Source organism: Mustela putorius, unplaced genomic scaffold, assembly GCF_011764305.1.
Source record: "Mustela putorius furo isolate JIRA1106 unplaced genomic scaffold, ASM1176430v1.1 tig00000129_pilon_pilon_pilon, whole genome shotgun sequence".
Lineage (NCBI taxonomy): Eukaryota > Metazoa > Chordata > Mammalia > Carnivora > Mustelidae > Mustela > Mustela putorius.
The window spans coordinates 26,594,459-26,607,511 of NW_025421290.1; the positions used below are offsets into that span (position 1 = coordinate 26,594,459).

Here is a 13,053-nt window from a genome sequence, read left to right on the forward strand (position 1 = left end):
CAGAGGCTTAACTCACTGAGCCACCCAGGCACCCTATCTCATTTCTTGATTTTTTTTTTCCATTTTGCCTCAACTAATTTATAAACTGACAGAGCAAAGAGCATTGAAAACTGCAGGTGGAGACCATATCTTTTTAAGATATTTATATTACCTCCTTTATGCTTTTACTTATAGAAGGTACTCAGCAAAAATGCTGTTTAGAACAGCATTTGGCCTTCTTCCTCTGATCCTTGTTTTTAACTTTTACGTTTCTGGCTATCAGGGCATAACCAGAACCCCAAAGGCAAAAAAACCAAACCAAAACACAAACAACAAAAGCAAGGAACACAGAAACAGAGAAAACCCTGGTGCGGTCCTTACTAGAGATACCAGCCGTGTATGTAATTATAGCATGCATGTAATCTCCTTAAGGACAGCGACGGCTTAGGGTTCATCTTAGATTTCTCGCACTGCCCGCTACGCTGCCTTGTATTCGGAGACACAAATACACTTTTGTGGAATGGAGCTACAAAATGTTAACTTTGGCAAAGCCTAGTGAAATGGCTACACGCAATTCTCTAGCTCTGCCTACTCCAGCCCTGTGTGCCCCATCATCTCTGAAACCGAGACGCAGTCGGGAGAGCGGAACAGAGCGGAGGACCGGGAACGAGGCCCCCGGGATCCATTTCCCAGCTCAGCCCATCCCCGCGTGAGGCTGAGAAAGCCGCTTCTTTCGAGGCCTGGGTTCTGGGTTTCCCAGACGGGAGGGCAGGGGGTAGACCCGGCCCCTCCGCGCGGTTCCCCGCCCAAGTTCAGGGTAGTCAGCCTCCGCCGAGCCTCGCTGAACGATTCGTCTTCTGGGGCAGCCTCTATTCAGAAACAACAAAAACGAAAAAAACCCGAATGGGTGGGAACCCTCCCGGGATTTTGTTGACTCGTTAAGGGCGGCGGGGGGGTGCGGGGGGGAACCACCCAGTGTAAAAACCTCCAGCCGCCGCTCACGCTCAGTTTGCTCCAGCCCAGGAGTTACCATCAGCACGTGTGTTTAAAAACGTTGTGAATCACGGATGGGCGGGGGTGGGTGGGGAGGGGGTCCTGAGGTTCCAAACCGGGAGCCAAACGGACGCCGCCCAGACCCCTCCACCTCCCGTAGGTCTCGAGCTGGGTTCTTTAAACAGTCCCTCCGGGGGCAGCGGGGGGCCAGTCCTTCGCTAGCGCGTCCGTCCGGAAACGCGGCGGCAAACGAACGAGAGTTCCCGGATATCTGAGGCTGCGCGTTGGCCCGGCAACGCCGCGGGCTTTTCGGCCGGGAGGACGCTGAGGGGGGAGTCGGAGCCCGAGTTCTCTGCTGTTCCCTGGCTTCATGGGCTTGCTGAGCCCGGTCCGCCCCTTGTTAATCCGGAATGGCGTTTAAGTCTTCGCCCGCCTCGGCCTCTGGGCCGCGGCCCTCCGTAGGTGAAGGCCCACCGCCTCTTAGGCGTCCCCACCCGTTGGCAAACCGGGGCCACCCTTTTCAGAATTTCCCTGCTTTTGGGGGTAATCGGGTAACAAGCACGTGTAGGGTCTTTATGATTTGTTAATCAGCCCATCAATTTGGTGACGTTAATGTTTATAAAGCAGAAACGGCCCTACACGTGCTTGTTAAGCGTTTCACCCCGCTTGAACCCCACAGCTGCCATATGTTACCGGGGATGATTCCTCCCCTGTGGGGTCAGGGTTCATGGGTCTAATGGGGTTTGGACTTTTACCGAGTGCCTCTCGAGGTGTTTTGCAGTTATCGCCCTTTAGGGCTGAAGAACCCCGACAGTTGGCGTCTTAGGGAGCCAAAAAGTTCACTGTAAAAACCAAAACTTCAGCGTCGAAGCTCTAATGCCAGCTACTAAGTTTGGCGGTTGGGCAGTGCCAGCCGCTGTCCTGTCGGGTTTAATCCCGAAGATGGCTGTAGGTGGTGATCGCTATTTGTAGGGTTCAATGAAGGGTGGAGTCTGGCCCAGGGGCTAAAGCAGTGGCCTGATAAACTTCCTCACTGCCTCCCAGATCCTGTTCCTGCCCTCTTTTTCCAGGAGAGAGGGAGAGCTTCGTCTTTGGGTACCTCTTTCCTGATTTTTATTTTTAAAAAAAACTCAGAGGCGGCGGGGTGGGGGGCGGGTGGAGTAAAAATAAAAACTCGGTTTCGGAAGTTGCTATTGCCCCTGTAACTGGTGTTCCTCTTTTCCTCAGCACTGGCGTGGATGCTCCCTTCACCCGGCCTTCGGGGACTCGGTTGCTGTTTGATGGCGGCAGCCGCTGCTGGGTGAGCAGCCGGAGACTGTACCGTACTCTTCCCGTGGGGACAGGATCGCTTTCTCCCGCCATCGCCACCGCCGCACGGGTGGCGGTGCTTTTCCCTCTTGACCTCTCCGCCACGCTCCAAGGGACAAGAAGATGCCACTGCCGTTTGGATTGAAACTAAAACGCACCCGGCGCTACACGGTATCCAGCAAGAGCTGCCTGGTTGCCCGGATCCAGCTGCTCAATAACGAGTTTGTGGAGTTCACGCTGTCTGTGGAGAGCACTGGCCAGGAGAGCCTGGAAGCTGTGGCCCAAAGACTGGAGCTGCGGGAGGTGAGCCCCTCTCAAAAGGCTGCAGGCTTCTCTAGTCTGCCTTCGTGCCTTCTTCCTTCCCATTTTTTTTTTTTAAGACTTTATTTATTTATTTACTTGACAGAGAGATCACAAGTAGGCAGAGAGGCAGGCAGAGAGAGAGGGGGGGAGGCAGGCTCCCCGCTGAGCAGAGAGCCCCATGCAGGCTTCAATCTCAGGACCCTGAGATCATGACCTGAGCCGAATGCAGAGGCTTTAACCCACTGAGCCACCCAGGCACCCCTTCCCAGATATTTTAATGCATGCTGGCTCTGTGTTTTCCAAGTAGGTCCCTGGCGGTGATGTCTGAGTCTGCAAGCCTCTCTTCTGTGAAGAAGGAATTCAGAGCAAAGGGTCTTTCTTTGGGTGTGCCCCTTAAGATCCCTACTAGTGCTTGAGTTTTGAAAGTGCTTATATTTGTTCCCTTAAACTATAATCCAAAATCAAATAGTAATGCATTCAGGATTGTCCACATTCCTTTTGTTTTTTTTTTTAAGATTTTTATTTATTTATTTGAAAGAGAGAGAGAAACATGAGCAGAGGGAAGGGGCAGAGGGAGAGGGAGAAACAGACTCCAGTGGGGAGCCTGATCTCAGGCTTGATCCTAGGACCCTGAGATCTGACCTGAGCTGAAGGCAGACGCCTAACTAACTGAGCCACCCAGGTGCCCCCCAAGTTTTCCTTTTTTAATATAATCCCGAATGTGTCATCCTGATCTAGTACAGTTTACTGATTTCGATTATTCATTCAATATTCATTGACTGTTTTGCACAGACCAGCAAGCCAAGATTGTAAAGACTTATTGTCTGAGTTTGAATTCTGGTTTCCTCACCAACTGGTTGTTTAACCTTGGATGAGTTATGTGACTCTCTGGGCTGCAGTTTCCTCATCTGAATCATGGGGATAACAGTGGTGCCTGATGCCCAAGAGTGGTTGTGTGATTTAAAGTGCATGTAAAACCAACACCTTTTTTTTTTTTTTAAAGATTATGTATAATTTTAGTAGTCTTTGTACCCAGGGTGAAGCTTGAAACCACAACCCTAAGATCAAGAGTCTCATGCTCTTCTCTCTAAACCAGCTATGTGCCCCAAAGCCAAAGCTTCTAAGAACAGTCTGTTATAGTTATCATAGGGAGGTTTGCCCTGGAAAAACCCCTAATCTCATTTGTAGGATATTGTAGAATCCTCAAGGACCCATATAATGTCTTAAATTTAAAATGCTGTATAAGGCCTGTGAAGAAAAGGGCTCTAATTAAATGTTAGGACCCTTCCTATCTTTGGCTACTTGACTCTGGGGTAAGAGAAAGATGGAGGAACTGGTTATTCCCTGTAAATGCCTACGTCATATTCCTAACTGGAAGTCCCATTATTGTAGTTCATAGAAAGTCAGAAATAGATGAACTGTATCCCTGGTGACTATTCAGAATTATTTGATTATTTGATATTAAAGACCTGTTAAGTGCCAAGGACATATGTAGGAGGCGCTTATGCTAATTGACACCAGTAAGAGGACAGGCTGATTCATGCTGCGATAGGGAAAGTAGAGGGTGCCATAGACAATAGGGACAGGTAGCAGAGGGGAAAGGGATGGTGCACGGTAGTCTTGCCCAAGGGTGGAAAAGACTGTTCTGATAAAGGAGCTGCAGGCATGAGGCCAGCGATCTACCTGGAGCTTTAGGTGGGGAGAGGAAAGGCTGAGAACAGGGACACATAATGCCAGGTTTGGGGTTTGTCCTGAAAGTAGTAGGGAAGTTAGTGAAGGATTTACTTTATCTTATTTATTTTATTTTATTTATTTATTTATTTATTTATTTGATAGCGAGAGATCACAAGTAGGCAGAGAGGCAGGCAGAGAGAGAGGAGGAAGCAGGCACCCTGCTGAGCAGAGAGCCCGATGTGGGACTCAATCCCAGGACTCTGAGATCATGACCTGAGCCGAAGGCAGCGGCTTAACCCACTGAGCCACCCAGGCGCCCCTATTTTATTTATTTTTAAGTAATCTCTACACCCGACGTGGGGCTTGAACTCATGACCCCAAGGTGAAGAGTTTCATGCTTCTCTGATTGAGCCAGCCAGGTGCCCCATTAGTGAAGGATTTTAAGCAGGAGGTTTGGTATGATTGTTTTTGTGAAGAGTAGGTCTTCTGGAGAATGAGTAGAAAGGAGTAGTTGTTGTGCTGCAAATGGTAGTCCCTTGGATCTGGATGGGGATGGAGAGAAGTAGCTGGAATCTGCAGCAATTTAGGACCTACCTGCCAAGTGTGGAGAAACACTAGCCAGAGGGTCCAAGCTGATACTCAGGTTTCCAGTAAATGGTGGAGCCTGTAACTCGGAGAGGAAGCATAAAAGGAAGAGCAGGTTTGAAGGGGTAGGGAGAGTTGTGTGATGAGATCAGTTCTGGAAGTGCACAGAGATGCCTTTTGGAGATGTTGAGCAGGCAGAGGCCAGTGTGGGCTTGGAGCTCAGCTGGGGGGAAGGATTTGGGAATCATCAGCCTAGGTCAGTTCATCAAAGCTGGGAGAGGGCATGAGGCTGTCTAGGAAAGAGAAAGAAGATATAGCAGACCCCTGGGTTTGAATAGAGGAGGCTGAGCCTTAGGAAGGAGCTGGAATAATGGAGCACCAAGGAGAAAGTAAACCAGGAGAGCTGGCCTCAGTGACCAGCCCTGCCTGTTCTGCTTCCATCACCAATTTTCCTTTTTTAAAATATTGGTTCTTTTTTCATGTTCATTTCTTCTTTCTTCACATACCAGGTCTGCGTACAGACACTGTAGAATCAACTCCTTGAGGAACTGTCATTAATTTATTTTTGTACCCAGGGTACCAGGCCTGGAATGTGCTCAATAAATACAGGCTGGACTGAACCCACAAGCATTGCTTTCCTTCTCTGTTAGTCAATAAGTCCAGAGAAGTGAGGCGCCTGGGTGGCTCAGTGGGTTAAAGCCTCTGCCTTCGGCTCAGGTCATGATCCCAGGGTCCTGGGATGGAGCCCCACATCAGGCTCTCTGCTCAGCGGAGAGCCTGCTTCCCCCACCCCTCTCTCTGCCTGCCTCTATGCCTACTTGTGATCTCTGCCTGTCAAATAAATAAGTAAAATCTTAAAAAAAAAAAGTCCAGAGAAGTTATCATCGCTTGTTTGAGGTTACTCTCACCAGGAACAAGCACCTTCATAAAGCTGTGGGTATCTAATGAGACTGATTTTTTTTTTTTAAGATTTTATTTATTTATTTGACAGAGAGAGAGATCACAAGTAGGCAGAGCAGCAGGCAGAGAGAGAGGGGAAAGCAGACTCCCTACTGAACAGAGAGCCAGATGTGAAGGTCTGGGGCTCGATGCTAGGACCCTGAGATCACGACCTGAGCGGGAGGCAGAGACTCAACCCAGTGAGCCACCCAGGTGCCCCATGAGACTGATTTTTAACCAAAGAGTAGAGTGCTTTGAGATGGGATAGGCGTGAACTGTGGGAAGTGTCCTGCCCTTGGACAGATTATCCCAGCATTTCCAGTATTTAATGACAGTCATGGTTAGGAAGTTAGTCTATATAGCAGACTCTTCCTTGTAAAGCTCTAGAAGCTCTGCTCTGTCGCATATAAACAGATGGCTCAAGCCCCAGGCCTAATCTAACCGAATGACCCAATGACGGTTCAGAACATCTCTGAGTCAGGGTGACACCTGTTCTGCCTTTGTGGCCACACATACGAGATTCATACCAAGAGCTGTTGGTATGTTGTTATCTTGCTCTCTTCTCTCATCAGTCAGACTCAGAATCATCATAGTATGTAAATTTGGCTGATAGGCTCTGCTGCTTGCCCACATTTCAGTTGGGGTAGAAAAAGTCTTTATTGGCTTAATCGAATCCTATTTTAGTTCTATAATAAAAATTATAAAGGCTACGGGCGCCTGAGTGGCTCAGTGGGTTAAGCCACTGCCTTCGGCTCAGGTCATGATCCCAGGGTCCTGGGATCGAGTCCCGCATCGGGCTCTCTGCTCAGCAGGGAGCCTGCTTCCTCCTCTCTCTCTGCCTGCCTCTCTGCCTACTTGTGATCTCTCTCTGTCAAATAAATAAATAAATTCTTTAAAAAAAAAAAAAATTATAAAGGCTATACATAACCCTTCACAGCAGTGCCCAGAGGCTTTAGCTAGTATTATATCCCTAGTATTTTATTTCTTAAGCTGGTTGGGTGAGTGTATGTTTGTTAGTCTTCATATTTTTTTTGAATGTCTAAGATATTTTATGATACATTAAGAAACTACAAACTGGTTATTGTACTTATATCCAATTTAGTTAACTTAGATGAACTTTTTTTTTTAAGATTTTATTTATTTGAGAGACAGAGTGCACGTGAGAGCTCACAAACTGGGGAGCAGCAGAGGGAGAGAGAGAAGCAGGCTCCCTGCTGAGAAGGGAGCCTGATGCAGGACTTGATCCCAGGACCCTGAGATCATGACCTGAGCCAAAGGCTGATGCTTAACCAAATGAGGCACCCAGGTGTGCCTGTATGAACTTTTTTCTAAATTCACCATAGTTGAGTGGTGAAGAGTAACTTTCAAAAATGAAGGAACGTTACCCCCACAGAAAAATATTGCTGTTCATTATAACAACAGCCTCAGAGCTGTTGAAATTCTCTGCATATTATTCATTCTGAGTTTCATGACACGTTTTCAAGAGAGATTGTGAAAGCCTTTGTAGAATTTAAGGAGAATTAGAAAATTTTCTCTCCAGTTTGGAAGGTATATGTTACAGAGCTTGATGGCGGTGGTGAGACCAGAGGGTGTCAGCTGGGCAGGGTCACCTTGATGTAATCAACACAGTTTAGAGTGAGGTGCTTCAACTTAAAAACCCGTCCCGGTGGGAAGCCTGGGTGGCTCAGTTGGTTAACTGTCTGCTCTTGTCTGCCTTCGGTTCAGGTCAAATTGATCCCTGCATCAGGCTGCTTGCTTCTTCCTCTCCCTGCCGCTCTGCCTACCTTTGCACACACATGCTCGCTCGCTTTCTCTGTCAAATAAATAAATAAATAATCTTGGAGTGCCTGGGTGGCTCAGTGGGTTAAAGCCTCTGTCTTTGGCTCAGGTCACGATCCCAGCGTCCTGGTATCGAGCCCTGCATCAGGCTCTCTGCTTAGCAGGGAGCCTGCTTCCTCCTCTCTCTCTGCCTGCCTCTCTGCCTACTCTCTCTCTGTCAAATAAAATCTTTAAAAAAGAAAAATAAATAAGTAAATAAATAATCCTAAAAAAAGAAAAACCAACAAATAAAAACCTATTGTCTTTGGGAGTAAGACCTGTGCTACCCCAGCTGACTGAGAAAGATTTATAAAAGCAGGATGCCATTTAATAATTTGCAATGAGAAATGGAACCACCAAGGACCCCAAGTATATGTGTTCCCTGGCCAGGCCATGTTCTCCCTGTAGGCAGGCCACATGGGAGCCAGAGCTAACTAGAAGTTGCTTGGTGAGCATGGACCCAGAGAGTGAAGCTGCTCTGAAAACTTTCCTTCTCTTCTTAAGGGGAAGGGTGTTGCCTCCAGGACCAGACAAGTTCCTTTGAGTCTGGGTATCCTTTCTGGGCAGTCCTTAGTTGGGTACTGCTTGCATTTGCCTCTTGAGAAGAATCTTTAATAGAGTGGTTAAGACATTTGTAAGTTGAAACAGAAAAACTTGAGTTTGGACCCTAGTGCTGCCATTTATCAGTTATGCGACCGATTAGCTATGTGATCCAGTCCAAGTGATACACAGCATCATCACATAATTCATAAATCAACCATATCAACCATCCTGTCCACTTTATGCACATCTCTCCTTCATTTATAACAGTTCACATAGGTAGAGATTTTTTATCTGCAAAAAACCAACATGAGACTGAAAAAGGAACTTTTACAATAAAAACATTTTTTTTCCCCCAAAGATTTTATTTATTGGAGAGAGAGAGAAAGAGTGAGAGCATGGGCGGTGGGGGGGAGTCAGAAGGAGAAGCACACTCCCTACTGAGCAGGGAGACCACTGCTGGCCTCAGTCTGATCCCGGGACTCCAGAATCATCACCTGAGCTGAGGGCAGTTGCTTAACCAACTGAGCCACCCAGGTGTCCCAGGAAAAACATTTTTTAAAAAGTGATTTTGTTCAATTACATTTGGAATTGAATTTTTCAGGTCCACTGTTTTTCATCTGTGGATTGGGGATAATAGTAATAGAGGTACCTACCTGGTGGTGGCTGTGAGGATTCAGTATTACATGAAAAACATTTAGTGGAGGACTTGGTATGTGAAAAGCTCTCAGCAAGGGTGACTGTTCATTTCTGTTGCTGTAATTCGTGACTCCCATTTCCATGTTGTGGTAACTGACTAACTTCTCTTCAGACTGATTCTTTTGTAAATATCTTGTGTTCTCTTAGTAAATGGAAAAAGCAGTGTTTGTTCATAAAATGTTCTTAGAGTAAAAACAAGTATAGTGGCCATTGGTAATTGCAATTTTCATGTTACTAAACAGTTAAAATTTTAGTGTACCATTGTAATTTAGCATCATATTTGAACGTCTTTTTCATGCCACTTGATATTGATTTGTATGGGGTCACTGCCTCAATGCCCTCCCCCTCAAAAACAACAGAACTTTAGTAGGTTTTTACTTCGCTATTAGCCTATTTCTTCCCACTTATTGTCAGCCTATGATTAGAAACAAACAAAACAAGACTTATGAAATTTTGTATTAAGGGTTTTTTTTTTCTCTAGGGTATGTCTTTCTGAAGGATTCTTTATATATATATATATTTTTTTTTAAGATTTTATTTATTTGACAGAGAGAGACATAGCGAGAGAGGGAACATAAGCAGGGAGAGAGGGAGAGGAAGAAGCAGACTTTCTGCCGACCAAGGAGTCTGATGTGGGGCTCGATTCCAGGACCCTGGAATCATGACCTGAGCCGAAGGCAGACACTTAACAACTGAGCCACTCAGGTGCCCCATTATTATTTTTTTTTTTAAAGTAAGCTCCATGCTGGGCCTGGAGACCAATGCAGGGCTTGAACTCAAAATGCTGAGATCGAGTCAGATGCTTAACCAGCTGAGCCACCCACGTGTCCCTAAGCATTCTTATTTTTACCCTAAGTATTCTCTTTAAATCTTGTATTACATTTGATAATCATATTTTTGTCATGTTGTCATGGGTCTTAATTAGATTCATTGCAAATTATTATTTCTTGTACAGAGTAACTTCCTTTATCATAAAGTCTTTCTTTATGCAGCTTAATTCACATGTGGTTGGTGGGGTTTTTTTTTTTTTTTAATTTTTTAAGATTTTAAATGTCCAGTTAGGAAATGGAACTTAAAACTCCCTGGAAGCTTTTTTTTTCTTTTTTCTCTAAAGTAATCTCTATGCCCAACATGGAGCTCAAACTGAGGACTTGAGATCAAGAGTCACATACCTTAGGACTGAACCAGCCAGGTGCCCCAAGCCTAGAGACTTTTAAAACAAAAACACAAACTTTATTTATTAGGTAATCCCTATCCCCAAAATGGGGCTTGGACTCATGACCCTACGATCACAACTACTGAGCCAGGCAGGAGCCTCTTCTAAAAGACTTCTGAAGATGACTTTCATGTTTCTGCTGTGATACATTATGTGTTAGTTTTATAACACACTGGCTACTTCTGAGTGTTGTGTGTGTGTATAGGGAAAGGGGGATTCTCACTGGCTGCATAAGTAGTGCACATACATAACTACAGTTTTATTTTATCTTTTTTTTCTTTCTTTTTTTTTTTTAAAGATTTCATTGATTTATTTATTTGACAGAGGGAGAGAGAGCACAAGTAGGCAGAGAGGCCAGCAGAGAGAGGGGTGGGGGAACAGACTCCCTGCTGAGCAGAGTCAGATGCAGGGCCCAATCCCAGGACCCTGAGATCAACACCTGAGCTGAAGGCAGAGACTTAACCCACTGAGCCACCCAGGCACCCCCATAACTACAGTTTTAAAGTTGAGTTCAATACTAAGCCATTTGGTAGAAAATCAAGCAAAATTTACAAGTTTTTCCTGTGGCCTCTCATTTTAAGATTATAATTAGGCTTTAATATTTGGTTGTTCTGTGGTGGTTTATCACAGATGTTCAGAAAAAATTTTTTAATTGTATTTGAATTGTATCACACATATGTCAAGTTTTTATTCTTTAGAATGTAAGCTCTATCAGAGTAGGACTGTTTCACCACCTGTGTCTGTAATAGTGCCGTTTACCTTACAGTACATTGTTGCTGAATAAATGTCTTCTTAGTTTAAAAACTAAGGTTCTTGTTTTGAATTTACATTGATAAGCATAGGCAGCCACTCAGTTAAGTCAGCCTTTATTTGTTGTATGATTTTATTTGCTGCAGAGAGTTGAACATTTACAAAGCTTTAACCATAGGTAGAAAAGTACCTTTTTCTTGAGAATTTTCTTTCTTTTTCACTTTGTGGTTTCTTCTGAAACACTTAGAAAATGATCAGGTTTTAGGGACTCCCTGAGGTAACATTGCTATATGAAGGGAGTGTTAACTTCTTTTGAATAGAGTGTTCCTGTAATGTTTTCTGGCTGATGGGGAAACTTTTTGGCTAAGGGACTTGTTGGTGTAGAGAGAGATCAAGTATATAATGCAAACCATTACTCTAAAGCACAACTTTAGAAAGTGTTCTTGGCCATCAGAGTGTTTTATTTTAAATTAGTGTGTTAGGTATTCCAAATATCCACTGACCTTATCTTGACTGTTATCTGAGTAGACCTCAAGAATTTCATGCGTATTTCCTTTTGCACTAGTTGTTTTCAGTTGGTCTCTAAAAATAAACTGGAGTATGTGTAAGGTGAAAAAGTACAATACCTGCAAACTTTTCAGCCTTTGGGGCTGAATATTTATTTATTCAGGTATGTAGGTTATAAATCAGATAAAATTGGTGTGTAGATAAGTATCAGTAAATATCTCTGGTTAGATCTGTTGGACCATCTGAAGCAAATGTAAATTTCAGATTGACCTCTTCACCTAGATAAAGAAAGCTTTCCAAAATCCAAAACTGATTAAAATGAGCAAGGGTTGGGGGGCCTGGGTGGCTCAACTGGTTAAGCCTCTGCCTTCGGCTTGGGTCGTGATCTCAGGGTCCTGGGATCGAGCCCTGCGTCTGGCTCTCTGCTCAGCAGGGAGCCTGCTTCCCCCTTTCTTTCTCTCTGCCTGCCTCTCTGCCTACTTGTGATGTCTCTCTATGTCAAATAAATAAATAAAATATTTTTTAAAAAATGAGCAAGGATTTTTCTTGATTTTTACGTTTTCTGTTACTTTTTTTTTTAAATATTTATTTATTTTAAGGAGAATGTGAGTTAGTGGGCGGAAGCAAAGAGGGGCAGAGGGAGAAAGAGAATCTCAAGCAGACTCTCCGCTGTGTGTGGAGCCCAACACATGGGCTCAGTCTCACAGCCCTGAGATCATGACCCAGGCCAAACTCAAGAGTCTCTTCCTTAACAGACGGAGCCACTCAGGTGCTCCAGATTCTCTGTTACTTTTTTCATCTGGTCATGATATTTAAGACCTGATGAAAGGGGTCTAATATAAGGGTGCCTGGCTGGCTCAGTTGGAAGAAGATGTGACTCTTTTTTTTTTTTTTTTAATGTTTATTTATTTATTTGACAGAAAGAGATCACAAGTAGGCAGAGAGAGAGGGAAGCAGGCTCCCTGCTGAGCAGAGAGCCCGATGCGGGACTCGATCCCAGGACCCTGAGATCATGACCTGAGCTGAAGGCAGCAGCTTAACCCACTGAGACACCCAGGCGCCCCAAGATGTGACTCTTGATCTTGGGGTCATGGGTTTGAGCCCCATGTTGGGTGTAGAGATTAATAAAAAAAAAGAAAGTTAAGAAAAAGCCCAACTATATAAATAAGTAGAGGAATTATTAATACAAACATGTAAATGTTACCTATTTTAATACAAGTAGCATCACACAAGTTATTATGGAATTTAGAAACCTGTTTACTTAAAGTGGATTAACCTGTTTACTTAAAGTGGTTATTATAATAACCAACTTTATTTCTAATAAATTTAAGGGCTGATAGTCTGTGATGTTTTTCTCCCAGTATTGGATTTTTCACTTCAGAGATGTTAGAGAGGTCCTTGAGTCTGCCACATTCATGTAGTCTCATCACCATATAGAATTAAGCATAAATTTACTCTTGTGCAGAGTTTTGTGAGTTGAATTACAAAATGGTGGACCTAGGGAACTGATGGTGTTTTGGGGGCTCTCACTAAGTTCTGTCATTGCCTTTCATGTATAAAGTTTCAGATTTCATTCCTTATAATACCGAAAGTTTTAGTGGCTTTCTGCTGCTCTCCTTCTGGATGGATAAACATTATTGTGCTGGAAGCTTAATATGCCTTATCACATTTAATCCTCACATGGAATTAGGCATTACCTTCCCATTTTAAAATGTAGAAACAGAAGTTCTGAAAAATTGAAT

At 44.4% G+C, this 13,053-nt stretch overlaps 1 protein-coding gene and 1 long non-coding RNA gene across 4 annotated transcripts in view; one reads left to right on the plus strand and one right to left on the minus strand.

Moving 5' to 3' along the window:
- Window positions 1-13,053, plus strand: part of PTPN21 (protein tyrosine phosphatase non-receptor type 21) — a 74,062-nt gene that overhangs the window by 2,074 nt on the left and 58,935 nt on the right. Inside the window, exons 1-2 of one of the 3 annotated variants that reach the window (XM_004739102.3) lie at window positions 1,242-1,434; window positions 2,200-2,583. In XM_004739102.3, the coding sequence (XP_004739159.1) occupies window positions 2,404-2,583 (180 nt within the window). In that variant the 5' untranslated portion in view covers window positions 1,242-1,434; window positions 2,200-2,403. Of the gene's footprint in view, window positions 1-1,241; window positions 1,435-2,199; window positions 2,584-13,053 lie in introns of those variants that run through there. The other 2 variants (XM_004739103.3, XM_045071536.1) reach the window with 2 other exon arrangements.
- Window positions 24-1,199, minus strand: LOC106006123. Its single transcript, XR_001180005.2, has 2 exons — window positions 982-1,199; window positions 24-848 (listed from the first exon to the last, which is right to left on the minus strand). It is a non-coding gene; the product is annotated as an uncharacterized LOC106006123 (long non-coding RNA).